At 39.5% G+C, this 19,599-nt stretch overlaps 1 protein-coding gene across 1 annotated transcript in view; it reads left to right on the top strand.

Annotated features, from left to right (window-relative positions):
* Nucleotides 1–19,599, top strand: part of LOC127489556 (uncharacterized) — a 90,738-nt gene that overhangs the window by 67,758 nt on the left and 3,381 nt on the right. The window contains exon 2 of the mRNA XM_070069508.1: nucleotides 17,532–17,780. Within this exon, the coding sequence (XP_069925609.1) occupies nucleotides 17,532–17,780 (249 nt within the window). The remainder of the gene's footprint in view (nucleotides 1–17,531; nucleotides 17,781–19,599) is intronic.

Here is a 19,599-nt window from a genome sequence, read left to right as displayed (position 1 = left end):
ACCAGGAGGAAGCACCTGGCTCCTGGCTTCGGATCGGTGCAGTGCCGGCCATAGCAGCCATTTGGGGAGTGAACCAACAGATGGAAGACCTTTCTCTCTGTCTCTTTCTCACTGACTGTAACTCTACCTGTCAAAAAAAAAAAAAAAAAAAAAACTTATTGAGATAATTTTAATTTGTAGTTTCTGAAACATTATAAATTTCATGTGGATTTTCCCTGTCATTACAGATTTCATGTAATTTTTTTTTTCATTTTTGATCACACAAATGTTCTGTATTTTTTTAATGGTATCAAGGAATAAGGTTGGGACTAGCATGGCAGGTATAGCTGCCACCTGCAGTGCCGGCATCCCATATGGGCACTGGTTAGAGTCCAGGCTGCTCCACTTCCGATCCAGGTCTCTGCTATGGCCTGGGAAAGCAGCTGAAGATAGTCCAAGCCCTTGGGCCTTTCCACTCCCGTGGGAGATCCTGAAGAAGCTACGGGCTCCTGGCTTTGGTTCAGTGCAGGTCTGGCCATTGCAGCCAATTGGGGAGTGAACCAGGGGATGCAAGACCTCTCTCTCTCTGCCTCTCCTTCTTTCTCTGTGTAACTTTTGTCGCTCCCCCTCTTCGCGGAGGAACGACACAGGACCCTGCGTTGTTCTTTCGTCTGCTCGGCCCTCCCCGGGTTTGCTGCTGGTTCTTCCCGGGTTGGCTACCATCCCTTCCACCTCCGTGGAAGGGCGGTTCCCCCTGCCACATTCCCCACTTCCGCGGGGGAGCGGCACACCGCCGGCCGGCTCTCTCGGGGGCTGCACAGGTGTTCCTTCAGATAGATGTTCCCCTTAGATGTTCCTCGTGCATGTTGTCTCTCTCCTCCTTTATAGTCCTCTTCCGCCAATCCTAACTCTGCTACCCACACGCTGAGTACGCTGCTCTCCTCCAATCAGGAGCAGGTCCTACAGTTTATTGGTTGAACTGGAGGCAGCTGTGTAGAAGCTGTTTCCCTTCTCAGCGCCATATTGTGGGAAAGCAGATGCATAGAATAAGTCTTAATTCCAGTAACTTAGTCTAGTCTGAGTTGCTCCCCACAACTTTGACTTTCAAATATAATAAATACATCTTTAAAAAAAAAAGAAATAGGGTTGTGGATTTATTTTCAAATTCTGTTATCCTTTCTAATTCATTAATTTACTTTTTTATATGTATTAACTCATTTTTTCTCATTGTTTTCCTTCGGCTGATATTTTTTCTGATTATTTCAGTTAAATAATTTATTTACTTTATTTTTACTTGAAATTAAATATATAAGATACTAAGTGCCTTTCCATTAAGATTTTTTGTACAGCCATAGATTCCATATCTGGCACTATTTACTGTTATTTTCTAAAGAGTCTGTAATTACAATCTTAGTGTCCCCTTATTTGATGTTATTTCTAAAATTATTACATTATTTTAAATTTAGAGACTAGTCTATCATTTACAATTTTTTACATTTTAGTGAGTTGTTATTTCAAGTTAAATAAATCGCAACAGCTCACCATGTGGCTAGTGACTACTATTCTGGATAGTACAGCTACTGTCTGATCACAGAAACTTCCTGTGAACAGCACTAGGCATAGACACTTCCCAAGAATAATAATAATAATAATAATAATTTTATATTATTCTTTTTTGGAAGAGATTACTAAAGTTCACAGAAAATAAACAGCATTTTTAAGTTCAGAATATCAGTAACTGATAAGCAAAAGACTTTAACTCAGCTTTTTTGTTGTTGTTGACAGGCAGAGTGGACAGTGAGAGAGAGAGACAGAGAGAAAGGTCTTCCTCTTTCCGTTGGTTCACCCCCCAGTGGCTGCTGCGGCCGCCGCACTGCGGCTGGTGCACCGCACTGATCTGAAGCCAGGAGCCAGGTGCTTCTCCTGGTCTCCCACTTGTGTGCAGGGCCCAAGCACCTGGGCCATCCTCCACTGCACTCCCGGGCCACAGCAGAGAGCTGGCCTGGAAGAGGAGCAACCGGGACAGAATCCAGCGTCCCAACCGGGACTAGAACCCGGGGTGCCAGCGCCGCAGGCGGAGGATTAGCCTATTGAGTTGTGGTGCCGGCCTTTAACTCAGCTTTAATAGATCTCTGAGCTCTGCTTTTTCCACTTAATACTTAGAGTAAGTTGAGGGAAGGAATCAGTAAATCAGGAATGCTAAATGTCTCAAAAATCTCACCAGAGGTTGCATGGGAAAACCTATACCTGAGACATTTAATCTTATTCTTGCTACATCACACTAGATTACCTGAATTATGTTCAGGTCTCTTACTTGTGTATATCTTTTTAAGATAAATTCATCAGGGGACACAGCCAGCTTTCACTATTATGACTTTTGTGACACTGCTAATACTATGTATTTATATTTATAACAACTGCATTCAGTTTAAATGTCATATCTAAATTAACCTTTAAATTTACCATGGTGGTCCTCTTCTACTGATGTGGACTGGACAATGTCCCCAAAAGGATATACCCAAACCCTAACCCCTAGGACTACATACATGATCATATTTAGAAAAGGGACTCTTGAGATCATCTTGGAGGATTTAGAGGAACACTAAATCCAATGATCCAATGAACTGTGAATGAATACATGAAAGCAAAGGTAAATTTAACACAAGAAGACACAGAGGAGGATATAGAAGTAAAATCATGAAGATGGAGGTAGAGATTGGAGAGATGCATGTACAAAGGCACAACAAGGATTCTGGGCCATCACCAGAAGCTAGGAGAGGTATGTAGTGAATACTTTCTCAGAGTACCAGGAAGAACCAGCGCTGACACCTTGATTTTGGACTCTAAGCCTGTGAAAGAATAAACTTCTGTTTTGTAAACTACCCATTTGTGTAATCTGTTAGAGCAGAATGAGGAATCTAATAAAGTCACCATCTCTTTCACTCCTTTTTCTCAGTGCCTTGATCTCATTCAAAGCAGTTATTGATTCTCTTTCACATCTCGCAAAGATGCAATCATGAATTTATTGTGATTAATCTCCCAATTAAGGAAAATAGAGAAATGAAATCTAGGTGAACACCTGAGGAAAAAATGTTTAAAATATAGTAAAACATGCTCTGAGGCAATTGAAGACTAAGGAGATTGGGTGACTGATGATGGGTCAGTTTTCTGTTGATCAAAAATGCTAGAGGAGGAACAGAAACTTAGTGCTGCTGGCAAATAGAGGAAAGTTTCATATGCTATGAATGATATGCAAATGAGTTACTATTCTGTTTGGTATTGAGATAAATGACAGAGGACATAAACATTTATATGTTTTTATTTTCTATGGACCATGCCAAATTATTTCAGATGGTCTTATCTTGCATTTCTCTGGCATCTACAAAAACAAATTTCAACAATTTTCTCTATCATATATCATTAATAAGTTCACATTCATATAAACTTCACATAGAAAGACAAATGCCAATTCTGTATTTTAATTGTTGGTGGGAAATCCCTAATTCTGTGAACTGACTAGTTTCCCTTGAGTTCTAGTACCAAGAAGTATATAGCTATTCTCAAGATCATATTCATCTAGGTGCTTACTAGAAGCAATAATAATAACATGGCTGATTTTCCTAAGCATACAATGCTATGTGTGAAATGCCAGGATGCAAATGAAATCTCAGACCAACGATCTCAGTATATATAGGCAAGGGGATATGGTGATCAAAAGAATAGGAAGGGAGGAACTGATCAGTCTGCCAGCTGAGACCAAATGTTTGAGTTGGTGAAGTGTGGGATTTAGAGCCAATGAAACTCAAAGCAGAAACAAAGATTTAAAAGATATAAATTGGGGGTCGGCGCAGTGGCTCATTTGGTTAATCCTCTGCCTGTGGCACCGGCATCCCATATGGGCACTGGGTTCAAGTCCTGGTTGCTCCTCTTCCAGTCCCATGCACCCACATGGGAAACCAGGAGGAAACACCTGGCTCCTGGCTTCAGATCGGCATAGCTCCAGCCATAGCAGTCATTTGGGGGGGTGAACCAACGGAAGGAAGACATTTCTCTCTCTCTCTCACTGTCTAACTCTATCTGTCAAAATAAAATAAAACAAAATAAAAGGTATAAATTGGAACAGACATTTAGCAAAGCTGTTAAAATGCCCATGTCCCGCATCAAAGTATGTGGGTTCCATTTTGTGCTCTGACTCCTGGTTCCACCTTCCCACCAATATGGACCTTAGGAGACAGCAGTATTGGTTCATGTGATTTGGGCTCCTGCCACCCATGTGAGAGACCCGGATTAAGTTCCTAGCTCTGCACTTCACAACACTCATCCCCTGCACCCACTATCATGAGGCATTTGGGAGGTGAACCAACATATGGGAGCTCTCTCTCTCTCTCTCTCTGCCTTTCAATTTCTCAAAGGCAGTTTAGAGGAAATAACGTATTGTCTGAAACTCATGTACATTGATACATAAATAACTCTTATTATACCATATGGTTTTCATTTAGGGGGAATAAAGAACGTATTCAGGGCCTGTGCTGTGGCGTGGCATGTAAAGCCTCCACCTGTAGTGCTGGCATCTCTTATGGACTCTGGTTCAAGACCCAGCTGCTCCACTTCCAATCCAGCTCTCTTCTATGGCCTGGTAAAGCAGTAGAAGATGGTTTCCCCTGCACCCACATGGGAGACCCCAAAGCAGCTCCTGGCTCCTGGTTTTGGATCGGCACAGCTCCAGCCATTGCAGCCAACTGGGGAGTGAACCAGCGAATGGAAGACCTCTCTTTCTCTCTCTCTCTCCTTCTCTCGCTGTGTAACTCTGATTTTCGAGTAAAATAAATAAATCTTTAAAAAAAAGAGAACGTATTCAATTCCAGAAAAGGAAAATGAGGGTAAAAGAGGAAACAATATAATTTTTTAAAGAACAAATTTCTTTAGTTTTTTGCTAGGAGAAGCATAAAGTATTTGAGTTTGCTTAGAAGAAACAGTCAGAAGGCATTCAGGCCTTGACCATTTTATTTACAAAGTAGCCTACTGTTATTTGTATTTATTTTTCCCAAAAATGTGGATATTTGTAAAAGGTAGTATACAGAAAAAAGAACAGCCTTGACTGTAGCCTAATCAAAATTTATGCTATCTCATAGTCTCTAGTTTTCCCTAGTTAAGAAAGATCACATAATCAGGGTAGGGTGGGGAGGAATACGTAAGGAAAAAAAAAAAAAGAACAACAGAAAAACTGATCAAAGATTAATCATGAATGTCATACTAGGATGTGCCTAGGATTCACCATAACACAGCAATCCACTCTTACTTGAAATTTCTACCATGTAGGTTGGAATCTTTTCACTGCTTGCTGATTCTATAAGAAAAGAGCAGATAAACAGAATTATTATTACAACATGATTAATAGGAAATATTATGCTAAAGGATTTTCTAGATTTCTAGTCTATACTGAAAGTCTATACAACAAATTTAAATGTACATTTCATAATTTTTATTTATTGGAAAGCATAGAGACAGACAGATTAAGAACTTCCATCTTCTGGTTCACTCCTCAAATGCCCACAATAGCCAGGGCTGGGCCAGAGCAAAGCCAGAAGTCCAGCTGTGGTCAAATCATATCTCCCACATGGGAGGCAGGGACTCAACTACTTGAGTCATCACTACTGACTCCCAAAGTGTGCTGTGGGAAGGAAGCAGGAAGCTGGATCAGAAGCAGAAGTAGAGTTGGGGACCCATGCTGTGACCTAGGGGGTAAAGCTGCTGTCTGCAGTGCCAGCATCCTATATGGGTGCCGGTTCGAGTTCCAGCTGCTCCACTTCCTATCCAGCTCTCTGCTGATGTCCTGGGAAATCAGTAGATGGCTCAAGTCCTTGGGTCCCAGGAAACTCCTGGCTCCTGGCTTCGGATCAGCGCAGCTCTGGCCGTTGTGGCCTTGTAGGGAGTGAACCAGCAGATGAAAGACCTCTCTCTGCCTTGGCCTCTGTAACTCTGCCTTTCAAATAAATAAATATTTAAAAAGTAAAAAAGAAGTGGAGCTGGAACTTAAACTGCAGGCATTTTATATGGGAAGTGCTCTTCCAAGCAGCATCTTAACTGCTGTACCAAATGCCCACTTTTATTTATTTTTTAACAAATATTTATCTTCCATCCTCTGGTTTTCCGTCCAGATGCCCACAACTGCCAGTGGCAGAAACTCGGAGGCAGGAACTCAATCTGGGTCTCCCATGTGAGTAGCAGACTCAAGCACTTGTCTTCCACAGATTAGCAGGAAGCTGCAATCAGAACCAGGAGACAGTGCTTGAACCCAGACACTCCATATACAATGTTGGCATCCCAAGTGGGAGCTTAACCCAGTGTGCCAAAATGCCTGCTCCTATTTTATTTATTTGAGAGAAACTGAGACAAAGAAAGAAAAAGAGGAGGGGACAGGAAGAGAGGGGAGAAGAGGGAAGAAGAGAGAGAAATCTCTCATCTGCTGGTTAACTCCCCAGATATTCACAACAGCTGTGGCTGTGGCCAGATGAGAGGGAGAGGGAGAAGGAGAGAAGGTATCTAGAGAGGGAGAGGATGGGGTAGGGGAGGAGGGAGAGAGACAGGGAGAGGTGGGGGAGGGAAAGGGAGAGGGAAAGAGAGAGAGGAGGGGGAAGGAGAGGGAGAGGAGAGAGAGGGAGTGGGAGATGGAGAAGGAGGGAGAGGAGGGAGAAAAGGAGGGAGAGGGAGAGGAGTGAGAAGAAGAGGGAGAGGAAGAAGGAGAAGAGAGAGAAATCTCCCATCCTTTAGTTAACTCCCCAAATACCCACACAGCTGTGGCAGTGGACAGAGCAAGAAGAGAGGAGAGGGGAGGGGAAGGGAAGGGAAGGGAGTGAAATCCCCCATCTTCTGGTTAACTCCCTAAATACCCACAACAGCTGTAGCAGCAGTGTACAGGCCAAAACCAAGATCCAGGCTGGATGACAGGGACCTAATGCCATCTTTTGCTGCCTCCCAGGTTGTATATTAGCAGAAAGGTAGAATCAGGAGGGGAGATAGGACTGAAACCCAAGGGACTTCCTTCCCTAAGGGCTGTGGGCTTCCGAAATGGCATCTTAACCACTAGCCCAAATGCCTACCCCAAGTGTACATTTAAAGAAGAAAACAAAAAATCTTCTTGAAAAGCAGTTTTTACAGAGCAGAGGGAAGAGAAGCATTGAAAAAGAAAGAATTAATTTTGAGAATTGAGCCACAGATAATTTTGTTCAGGTATAAAAGTAACTGGATTTAAAACAACGAACTAGGGAAAATCTAATTTATTCATAAGTTTATTTGATAGGCAAGTATTACTTCTAAGAGAACCTTCTAAACATAAAGGCATTATTGTTTTTTGTTTGTTTGTTTTGTTTGGAAACTAGAGTAATTAGGAAGAAATCTCTTAAACGTTAAGAAACAAGGGGCCAGTGCTATAACATAGCAGGTAAAGCTGCTGCCTGCATCCCGTATGGGTGCTGGTTGGAGACCTTGCTGCTCCACTTCGGGTCGGCTCTCTGCTATGGTCTGGGAAAGCAGTGCACCCTGGTGGGAGACCCAGAAGAAGCTCCTGGCTGCTGGCTTTAGATTGGCCCAGCTCTGGCCATTGAGGCCATTTGGGGAGTGAATCAGTGGATGGAATACCTCTCTCTCTCTGCCTCTGCCTCTCTAATGCTGCCTTTCAAATAAATAAATAAATCTTAAAAAAAAGAAGTAACAAAAAGTTGAAATGTATTTTAATATACACAAGTTAAAAGTGTATTGAAATACTGGTCTTTACTACCCATTGATAGAATATGCACAAGTTTGTGTAAGAAATAACATTCATACTTTCATGCATACACACACACATGTGCCTAATTCTATTATAATACCAAGAGTGGACATAACATGAAATAACATAGGGAAATAATTTTAGATATACATGACCCTATTTATTTGCGTATATTCTAAAATATTATGCAATCAGTTATGAAATTTTTTTTTTGACAGGTGGAGTGGATAGTGAGAGAGAGAGACAGAGAGAAAGGTCTTCCTTTTGCTGTTGGTTCACCCTCCAATGGCCGCCACGGCTGTCGCACTGCGGCTGGCGCACCCCGCTGATCCGAAGGCAGGAGCCAAGTGCTTCTCCTGGTCTCCCATGGGGTGCAGGGCCCAAGCACTTGGGCCATCCTCCACTGCCTTCCCGGGCCACAGCAGAGAGCTGGCCTGGAAGAGGGGCAACCGGGACTAGAACCCTGTGTGCTGGCGCCGCTAGGTGGAGGATTAGCCAACTGAGCCGCGGCGCCGGCCTAGTTACGAAATTTCTTAAGGAAAACTGAAAAGATGTTGAATTGTGGGCTTATGTCAGCTTTGGGTCAAATAACTAGCTCTATTAATAAATTCTATTGCAAGAAAACAGATCCCTGCCCCAAATCTTATAACCTTGAAACTGGCAGCAAGTCAGCTATTTTTTATATACTTTCATTCTTATAAGTTCTTTTTTTTTTTTTTAAATAAAATCAAGAGTAGAATTGTAAGCTTAAGAAGACTGTGATGACAATGTTCTCTAAAAGTTGTTTACAATTCCTTGGTTAACATATGTGGAATCTGGATTAAAAGTTATTAACCCTTCCAAGATCATATAGGTGTGAGCTAAAGTCATATCTCAGACTCTCTCAGCATTCACTTTTATATCTACAACAGAAATATCAAATTTGTATTTCTCAAGCAATTATTCACTTAAGAGACAACCACAAACTATTATGGTTCCAATTATTTCTGAAAGTGCTTAAAAGAGAACTTGCATTATATTATCTTAAAACTCAAAACAGCCAGGCATATATCTATTTTAATTATTTCATTTTTGAGAATTCATCCTAAGTTAATGTTTTGGGTTTCTAAAAAAATTCAATTAGTTTTTTTTCCCCCTAATATGAACATGTTACATAACTGAATGTCCAAACACAAGAAACTGTTTTAAATAATTTCCACAAAATCTATACAATGAAAAAACATGGTCACAAAATGATAACGTTATTCAAAGATATTTAATAGAGTAAGCTTTTTGATTTTTGAAAACTTCATGTAAATGCTATGCTAAACATATCATAGTAGAAGTACATAAAAATATGTGTATCACATCACTCACATTTATTTTATGCAACTGCATGGTTTGTTGTATATTTGTAGTTTAGCTTTGAATTTGTAGTTTATTTATCACTTAACTATTGCAAACATCAGAAAAGTATGCTTAAACCATGATTTAATAATAATCATATAATGGAATACAGAACAGTGCTCAAATGCATGAACCAGTTTTAGATGCATGACTAAAGATAAAAATCTTAAAAATATCACAGAAAGTATATAAAAATGCCAATTATAAAAAAAGAATACATGAAGTGAATGCCTAATGAACTTTAAGGTGGGATTTCTCTTCTGAATCTGTAAAATTTCATTTTGAGTATTAGTAAAGCCATATTTTTAATCTTGAATTTTGGTTACTAGAGGGTAAATAATTAGCAGTCCTTATAAATTTCACAATACAAATATTCCTTTGGAAACATTTCCATTCTGGTAAATGTAATTTCAAAGTACTTTTTTTTTCATTTTTTTTATTCCCTTAGTAATTGTGTTTCCTTATTTTAATGATAATTGAATAAAAAGGAGTATTAAAGTAGTAAGGGCTCTTGGACTTTATATTTTGTCACTGTACTTTTTGAAAAAAGAGGTCTTTGGAAAGAAAAATCTTCTTGGGTGACACGAGGGCTTCTCTCAGTGGTTGGTGACCTTGGCCTTATAAATTTGGTTTACAGTATGTGTCAGAGTTGCAAAGCTAATTAGATTTGGGGATGATGACTCCGACTAACAACATTCACAGAGGAATGAATTGTATAACTTAATAGGCCAATTCATTAATCTGGAATTGCAATACAGTAGTCACAGCCTGTATTGTTCAGGGGCACCTAAATATCATTGCTTAAAGAAAATGTACAGCAGTAAATAGAATGTCTGAAGGTTGCTTGGTAAATGTTAAACTAGAACATTTACATCTATTGGTATGATAAGCTTCTACTGCCATCAGATCATACAGATCTGGGACATCAAGCATTCAGAAAGCTAGTATCTACTTTCTTCCCTAGAGAGCATCCCTATGAGTATTAACCAAACATTGCCTTTGGGATTTTTTCTTTTCTTTGTATGTTTTCTATGTACCCAAGAAACATTTGTCTCATAAGATAAGAGCTGCTGCCTTGGGAATATATTACATTCCCTTTGGTAAAGCTTTTTTTCCCTCTTATATTTGGTCTCACATATTTATCTTCTGATACATTATTATTTTTTGAAATCATAAGATATTTGAGGTATCTCACTATGACTTTTGCCTAAAAGCACATTTTTTCTTGATTTTATATTAGCGACATTATTTACTAAAAGATTTTGCATATTACTCATATTTTAAATGTTTACAAGTCTTCTGATCTTACTCAATGGAACTAACATTAAATAAAGCTGTCAATATCTAACTAGTTAGAACATATCAGAAATAAAATTTTAAATGAATATGCCAGTTGTAATTCTTTAGATGAAATTACATAACTAGCTAAACCACTGTCCCTTAACGTTATTACTTTTGGGTTTATCACACAATTTAAAAGCTTGCTTTCTATAATTCCATCGGATTGTGAAAGTCTAGCCTAGGGAAATGAGATGTGGTATAAAAATTTTACAATTTTATCCTAGAATTGCTAAACACAAAGTGATTCCAAATAAAACTAAAATGAAATAATCAAGCTCTAAAAACAGAACAAGAAAGAAATTATCATATGGTTACATTTTTTAATTTAAATTTTTCACAACAGTAGTCCGATATTTAAAAATAAAATACAATTGTAAGCAAATTGTTTATATAAAATTAATGCTCAAGCTAATTTACGGGTGATTTATATTTCAAAGTTATTTTGCAATCTCAATTTTCTTTCTCTGAAAAGTATTATCATATAATTCATTTACACTGGTTGTATAAACAATCTTTTATTTAAGTGCATCAAACTTTTTTTAAAGTGCTGTAACTTCAAATTTTGTAACAGACAAAATTGGATACTACCGATACTGTCTAAAACAACAGTGGCTGAAGTACATTAAAAAAATGTAAGTCATTCTATGTAAATATATCTAACATGGCAATTTGAGCATAAAACTTGCTAAAATCATTAAGAGATACTTAAAAACTCAAAACTATTATTTTCTGCACTTCACAGCTATATAAGGTTAGTTTTCCATCAAAATTTGTAAAAACAAATACTGACATTACTAGCTTTAATATGATTTGGATTAGACACCCACCTCTTTCACTTTTCTGAAATATATTCTTATATTCATGTGCCATCATTATTAACTTTTTGATTTTTCCTTGGTTCAAATTAATTACTGTTAACTGTTTTAAAGGTAAGCATTTTAAAATCCTGATACACTTCACAATTATAAATGTTGTCTCTAAAATATTATCAGATTTTTTAAGGATGTAAATAGGTTATAAATATAAAATACAAACCCCTGATGCATAATTATACAAAAACAACAAATAATTTAACTTTGACCCCATAGTTACCAATACAATTTTGAAGTAATGTGTAGAAGATTCCATTTACACAAATAACTTTGGGAATAATACATTTTAAGAATAACACATCATATGGTTTCAATGCATTTTTGAATCACTGTAAAATGAACTTAGCAATTACTGATATGTCAACTCTGTTTTGACTATAACATGCAAAATAATGAATTGTATGTAAAATCACTGTAAAGAGTATGAATTAGGAAATTCACACTGATAAACTGTTCTCAAACCCATATTTTTAGGATGACCTACAGTATAAATGATGCATATATAGTATGAATTTAATGTTTTGAAACTCAAGATCTATATTTAATACAGTTTAAAATGCAAGATATTTTAGTGTTTTCAATTTTGTTACCAAAGAAACATATTTCCATAAAGAATTGTTATATACAATATAAAATTAAAATTAATTTGTAAGACATTAAGAAAAAAATTACAAACATCTCAAAAAAAACTCCAAATGCAGTATGACATAGTTAACATCTCAGATTTTCAGGTGCCTATTTAATCTTAAAAATATCTTTTTTATATGCTGAGAAGAGATCAAAGATAGAGGATCTTAATGTTTATTGCACACTTAATTTTGTATTTATTCTTTAAAAGGTTTACATCAAATTTAAGGTTTGCTTGTAAATTTAGGTAAATACTTTTTAGGAAAAATAAAACCAGGAATGAAGGGTAATTTAACTATTTAACCTTTATATGTATGAGCAACAAGATATCATTATACTCTCTAATGATAATGTATATTAATTAACACAGAAAATTAAAACACGCAGACAAGAAAGCCCATTTATCATATCAAGTTGTCAAATTTGCTGAAATATTGGCATGTTTACTTACTGATGCTGCTGTTCATTTTATATATAATTGCAACTTAACCTAAAATATTTATTTTCCATATAATATGATGAATTCTTGAAAAGTACACCAACAACTTGTTCTTAGATTTAGATGACAACTAGTCAAAATTGGTCCATATAACTGCTTTTCTTTTTTTTTAAAAAAGGGCAAGGTGAATAAGTCTTTCATCTTTAATTAATACTTAATCAATAACAGACTGCGTAATAATACAGAAAAATAAGTACTGATGCTAGCCACTAATGAATTGTTATTTGTAATCATGATCAGTTCTCATCAACTTAGTTCAGTTTTAAAATATTGTAACATAAAGTTTATGTAGAAAATGGATGTTTGTAAACTGGCGAGAAAACATTGACGTGGAAAGGTGTCCTCTCTCATCTTGCACAATCCTATAACTGAAGCTTGGCAAATGGAAGCTTTCTGTTCTGATTTGCCTATGGCCACCAGCTTAAGAAATCAGAACCAGAGCAATGGTCTTTTTAATGCACCACTATTTCGCATGATAAGGTTCTAACTGTAATGTTTACATAACAGATCCTAGTAGGTAATACAATAATGATGAACAGCATTTATTTCAAAAGTTCAGTAAAAGACCAGCAGGCTCCTGAGCATAATATACTTTACAGCGTTACCTTGTTGCGCAACAGTACTGCGTCTGACTCCATTATATACTTTACAGTTTATAAAAAAACCTAGTATGATTTATATTAATAGTAAAAGTATTAGAAAAGTAGTAATACTATAGATTTTGGGAGTATATATTAAGTAATATCAATTCAAGCTTTTTATAAAAACAAAGTTATTCAATCCTTCATTTTGCCAACAGTATTATAGCTGACTTTAGTTTAGGCACAAAATCTTGAAAATCAGTTACACATTTTAAACCCTTAAAAATATCCCTACTGCAAATGAGAAAATAATTCTTCTGGCTATTGATGTGTGTAGAAACAATCAAAATCATGAAGCATTCCGAATAGAACATAAATAGCTCTACAACTGTTTTTTTCTAATGATATCAGGCAGTGAATTCTTTCATGATGTTTTCTATCCTTTGTGCTTCCTCATCCCTTGCAAGTCTCCTACTTCTGAAGAATGAACATTCTAAAGGTAAAGTTTTCATAATTATCATAACTGTGATGCCAATAGTTAATTTTTCAGGAAGTTGATGTCAATTTTAATCCATCCATCTTTTTCAACAATAAATTTTAAGTACCAGCTCTATAAAACCTAGAAGATAGTTTTTTACCACTCTAAAGGAAAACCTGTATATTTCTTGTCTGATGGTTTTATATCTTAAATAACACTATAAATAGTTCACATAAGAAGTTGTACTTAGAGATTATCACAATTTTTATGTTACTTGAGTGAATAGTAAGACAGTTTATCCAGTCATATTTCTATGGCAAACTGTCTCTAAAGCCTTACTGAACTACTAATGCCCTATATAATCACATTTGAAGACCCTGGTGCTTCAAAAAAAAAATTCAGAAGCATCAATGAAATAAAATCTATTTCTAAATATCAAATGAGGAAAATTATACTAAGGCTAGAAATGTGTTTAAAATAGATAGATACATGGGTAGATATATGGTAGTTAGTAGATAGACAGAGATAGAAATTATCCTGTATTCTTCATAAAACATTTATATATGGAAAATAAAGCTATTTTCAGTAGAGTTTTATATAAATGCTAGTTGAAATAAGTCACTTAAGTATAAAGGTGGTTGCACTCAGTACATCATTAACACTGAAATACTTAATCTGGGTAATACATAAAGTTGGAAGTATTGGGAATAAATCTTAAGATCTTCATCATTGCTGCTACAATTTATATTCCAATATATATTTTAAATTCTGTATACAAAGCGAAAAATTTTTAAATCTTTTTTCTTATATACTACTTAAAATTTTTCATCTAATTAAGAAGTTATGTTGTTTTCAAAAATAAAAGACACCTACTCTTCAAACATATATGTATTTTCAATAAACCATAGGTAAAAGTCATGCTCAGTCGTACTTTACATTATAAATCAAACAGGCAGGTGATGAGACATAAATTAAAGGATAAAAGGTTTCATCTTTTGCTTGATCTTCTCTGACTGATAAACCTATTTTATCTCTTAGAAGGTAACTTAATGCAGTAAATCAAAACGTACTGCTTTTTCATAATCTCCCAATCCATTTATATGTTTTTGAAAGCTTAACTCAGTTGAAATATATTTAAGTCAAAACCTAATAACTAAATGTTATGATGTTGGAAGAAAATTAACTACCTTAGCTGTATCAGAGTAAGTTCTTGAGGAGATAGAATGAAAATACAAATAGAGCCGGAAGTGCACTGTGAACATGAAATAAGTACAGGCACTTGGTGATTGCCCAGCTTCAACCACAATCATGAGGCTTAGGTTGACTATAGATATACACTTAACAGATATAAACACACTAATGCAGATGCATTAACAGATATACATACACTATTCACAGATATCCATTTTTCGGCCATGAAGTTTTTAAAACAAGTTTAGTATTTTGGATTAAATTGTCTTTCAAAATTTTTTAATGTAGCACATCAGCACTGCCAATATCAAGAGTCTTTGTACTTCTGATTGTCGAGGTTGTACTTAAATCTGACTGCCCCCAGCCCTCTTTGGGTTTTCCTCTCTTGGAAGACCCCCTCCAAGCCGCTCTGGCTGGAGGTCCTTGATTCTAATACATACTTTAAAAAAAGAAAATAGTCTTTGTACTAAGTGACTATGTATGTATGTGTCTTATCCTGTATGTTTTCCCCCTATAAACACAAACTCATTTTTGATAGTGTTATCTGATTTTGCCACTCATCTAAACTTATCTCAGTACTGTATGGAGAAAATATTGAGCACTTTTTAAAGTTTTAAAATAGTAATCATTTTTATATGCATATATCAATACTTTATTAATTTACAGAAAAAATCTATAAACCCATCTGGTTTCTCTGAGGATAATATCAAATAAGCAATGATCATATTATACCCATTTCTAACTTATTTTACTAAAGTAACACTGCTGTTACTAGCTGATTTTTAAGTTGTCAATAAGTGTTATTTGAGGGATTTAACACCTTTAACAGTGATGAGGAATTAGTAAATTCTGGAAATATGACAGAAAACTTTCCACATCTTGCACTGAAGCCTTTTGCTCCTGCCAGTGTGAAAGGTCATAAATTTAGAATGAGATAAATTTAGAAAAACAATCCATAATCATTTAATCTGTGTGGCAACAGGCTGTATAAAATCAGTTCCTTCAGGAAGGAACTCTTTATAATATTGGGAGTTCCAAGCCTTCCTTGATATTACATGAATATAAAGGAAATAGAGTTTCAAAAGGCATAGGTAAGTATTATTGTACAGGCATTATCTGATGATTTAGAAAACAGTAATATTTTACAAACATGTGTGCTCACTGGAAAGTATATTTAAATCAAAGGGTTACTAATAATATATGTTTCAGAGTTATCTTGCTTGTTCTCTAAGTTCCTTAAAATGTTTGGTGTGTAGCTCTAACTTTCCCATTGCTAAATAATAACATTAAAATAAGACCTAATTGGGTCCTTCCAGACTATTCCAGCTCAGCTTGCAACAGCAAGATACAATGATAGGAGAAAGAGACAGAAGAGATGAGCAGACTAGATTCAAACACCAGCTCTTTCCTCAGAGTGCAAAAAATGCTAACGTTGCTTAAGCTGTTTCTGCTGTCTGTAAAATGGGCAGTTCATTTTTCTTATTAATTTTAAAACTTTTTGTCAGATGCATGTCTGCCTATAAAGTTTTAAAAGTTATTTAGGAAGGCACATTCTATTAGCATTGTTACCATACTTACTAATGTACAGATACAAAAAAGGTAACTTTTGAACATCTTTGGATCTAAAAGTATGATTAATGTGCTAAGTCACAACAGTTCTAAATGCCACAGAATTCTTGGGAAGGAGGAAGCCTGATTCACAAGACCTACCACCAAAAGTTTTATTAACTTTTCTCTTTCAATTTCAGAGGCAATAAAGTACTTTAAGAAGAATTATATCAACTGATCTGAACTTTGTAAAACATAAATCCAGCTGTGTTCAAATTAGTACAAGGTATCCTAATGGATAATGTTTGCTTACTTTGTACATGTTTGTATACTCTTCTACACCATAACACAGTGTTGGACTTGTGTGATGGCAGAAGGCGTTGTTTTACATGGGGCAGGCAATGGTCACAAAATATAACCACAGGACCTGCTGATAGTTCTCACGTGAATGACTCACACCAGACTCTAAATTTTACAAGGAACTATTTTTAAAATGCTGTATGAAAGAAAATAAGAGCTTAAATAATAAAGGCTTCCACCATTATAATTCAGTCACATTTAAGTTACCAAGAAAGTTATTCTCAAAGCTAACACAAAATCCAGTGTCACTTGTAAACTGATCTCCATATACATTTTTTTTTTTTTTTGCATTCTCAGGATTAAATTGGGACAAATGAGTGAACTATGTGTTCTAGAACGTTTTCCACTGCTCCATCTGCTGGATATGTCTCCTGCACCAAGTGGTAACCTCCAAAAAGTAGTATGAACTAATTCAGCAGGTGGCTTCAAAAGGCTCACGCATGTTGTTTGGGAAACTTGCTACGAGTTTCTTAAATTTTTGATTCACTATCAAGTCCTACCTCACCATCAAAAATACACTCAGAGTCCCTATTAATCACTAGCAGAGTAAGGCACGGAAAATAGCGCTCCACAGTAGGTGATCTATTACAAAGCAGAAGGGACTATGCTCTTCAAGGCAGGTTTGCATACTGCTCCGGGCGCACCGATTTGCTCGGCCTTCCTCTGAGAAGCCCCAGCCATTCAGCTAATCTAGAAATGGAAATCGTATGCATAAAAGTTTGAAAGAGATTTGTAAGCACGCATGGCAGTAAGCACACAAATATCACAAAAGGAAACCATGCCTCTCCAAGCACGATTTACCCAGCGGTCGGAGAGCCCTTAGCTTTTTCCTCCGCAGCGTCTTTTCAGGCAGCTCGCGTCGCGCTCCGGGATGAGGCAGCCTCACTTCTCCTTCTCCCAGTCACAGACGGGACAGCGTGCAGCTGCCGCCACCAGCCAGGCCGCTGTCAGCGCCGCCGCCGCCGCTTCAGAACCGTGGCTGCTACTGCAAAGAAAGGGTTACTCCTCTGCTGGAGTCAAGTGGCTGCAAACTTCCCCTGCTCTGCGTGTACAATTTTCCGCAAACTTGCACGTCGTTGCGTGCACAAGGACCGAGGAAAACCATTGCAAGCATCACACGGACCAGCACCACAAAGGACACTCCCGGAAGGTAAGACCTGCGAGTTATTCAGAAACGCGGTTTTAATCCAGATGGGAAGCACCGCCGCCAGCGGAGCCTCCCCCTGCTCGGTTCCCTTCAGCCAACGGCGCCCACGCTGCCAGGCAGGGCGGCTGCGGATGCCGCGGGCTGGTGTGAGATAGAGGGAAACTTTGACAAATGAGGACCGCTCCTGGAAGGGGCAGAATCTGGGCAGCCAGCAACGCGCGCGGGCTGCGCGCGGGGAGCGGCGAGCAGGGGAAAGTGCCACGTACCTTTTCTGCAGTTGCCAGCCGCGGCGGCAGAGGCGAGCCCGGTGAGGCGGCGGGGCGAGCGTCCAGCCCTGGCCGCGGGCTCCCTCCCGGGGTGAGCGGAGCCGCTGCGGCCGCGACGCGCGGGCGCAGGGCCGAGCGGCCGCTGAGACGCCAAGGGCGCCGGGCAGCGCCAGTCACTTGGCCCACAGAAGTTGGGCAGCTTCGGCCGCGGCCTCGGCCACCGGCGCGAGCAACACGTTTAGTTTGAACTTTCCAGCTCCAGTCCCGGCAAATACACACTCACGCACACACACGCGCGCGCCGAGAGCCTCTCAGAGGCGAGCGAACAGGCACCGGTGGCTCTCTGGCCGCGTCTTTCTCTCTCCCTCGCTCTTATTGGCGCGGAGGTTATTGTTTTATTTATTTATTTCCTCCTCCTGGCTCCGTCCCTCCTCCCCACGCCCCCTCCCTGGCTTCCCCTCCTCCTCCACCTCCTCCTCCTCCTCCTCCTCCTCGCCCGAGTCTGGGAGGCCGGCAGTCGCCACCGCTCCAGCTGCAGCGTGGCGGGGCCGCCCGCGCGCGGCTGGCGGGGGTTGCGGCGCTTCCCGGTGGGGGCGCGGGGGGCTCCCTCGAGGGGGCCGGGGAGTCGGGCGGGGTGGAGCAGGGGAGTGCGAGGATGCGTGTGGCTGCGTGCCGAGGCTGAGGGGACGCGTGTCAGTGGAGGCGAGGGGCGGACACTCCCGGCTCCGGGACTGCGCAGCACTCAGCCCGCTGGCTGCGGCGGGGGAGAAGCGCGGCGACTCTTGCGGGGGACACCTCCCGGCTCTGGCCGAGAAACTGCGCGAGGGGCCGCCGCCTCTGTCAGCCTCTGCCCGACAGGCCAGGAGGCTCGGCCCAGCCCTCCGCACCGCCTTTGCCGCCCGCTGCCTTCCCTGACCTCCCTTCTGAGTGAAGCTCCCCCGAACCCCGCCGGGACTCAAGGATGCGCGCCGCCACCTTTTAGCCGCGGAGGACGCGAGTTGGCATCTTTTTATTGTGGGGTGTGCGTGTGTGTGTGTGTGTGTGTGTGTGGAAGTGCTGCAGTTAGGTTTCCTCCCCGCCCGACCCCGAGGAAAGGTGCAGTCCAGCCCCGGTGCGGCACAGCGGCTGGGCGGGCTTAACCCTTCTAGGAAATGCGGGAGGTGGCTTCAGCGCGCGGACCCGGACTCCCGCATTACGATCCAGGGCGACCTGCGGGAGCCGGAGCGGCACAGCCTTCTCTCCGCTGCCGTTCGCACCCAGAACGCGCTCTCGAAAGGCAATTGACCGAGGGTACCCCTGTCTCTGGTCGCACTCAGCACCTTCCCAAACCTGCGGGATAGATGACCTTAGAGGCGGCCGCCCCTCCCCACCCCTCTCCACCTGAGAGCCGAGATGCCAGGAACCCAGTTGAGACCTAAGGAAATCGTTTTGCCCTTGCCTCCTCCCGACCCCACTTTGGAACGGCATTTCAAATGCAACCCCCTTCTTGGCTTCCCATTAGGTAAACCTATTCTGTTTTTGTTCATTTTCTGGATTTTGTTTTGGTGATTTTTTTT

The sequence above is a fragment of the Oryctolagus cuniculus genome, chromosome 2 (genome assembly GCF_964237555.1).
Source record: "Oryctolagus cuniculus chromosome 2, mOryCun1.1, whole genome shotgun sequence".
Taxonomy (NCBI): domain Eukaryota; kingdom Metazoa; phylum Chordata; class Mammalia; order Lagomorpha; family Leporidae; genus Oryctolagus; species Oryctolagus cuniculus.
Note: the sequence above shows the minus strand (reverse complement) of the source record. Positions and strands in the feature narration are given on the sequence as shown.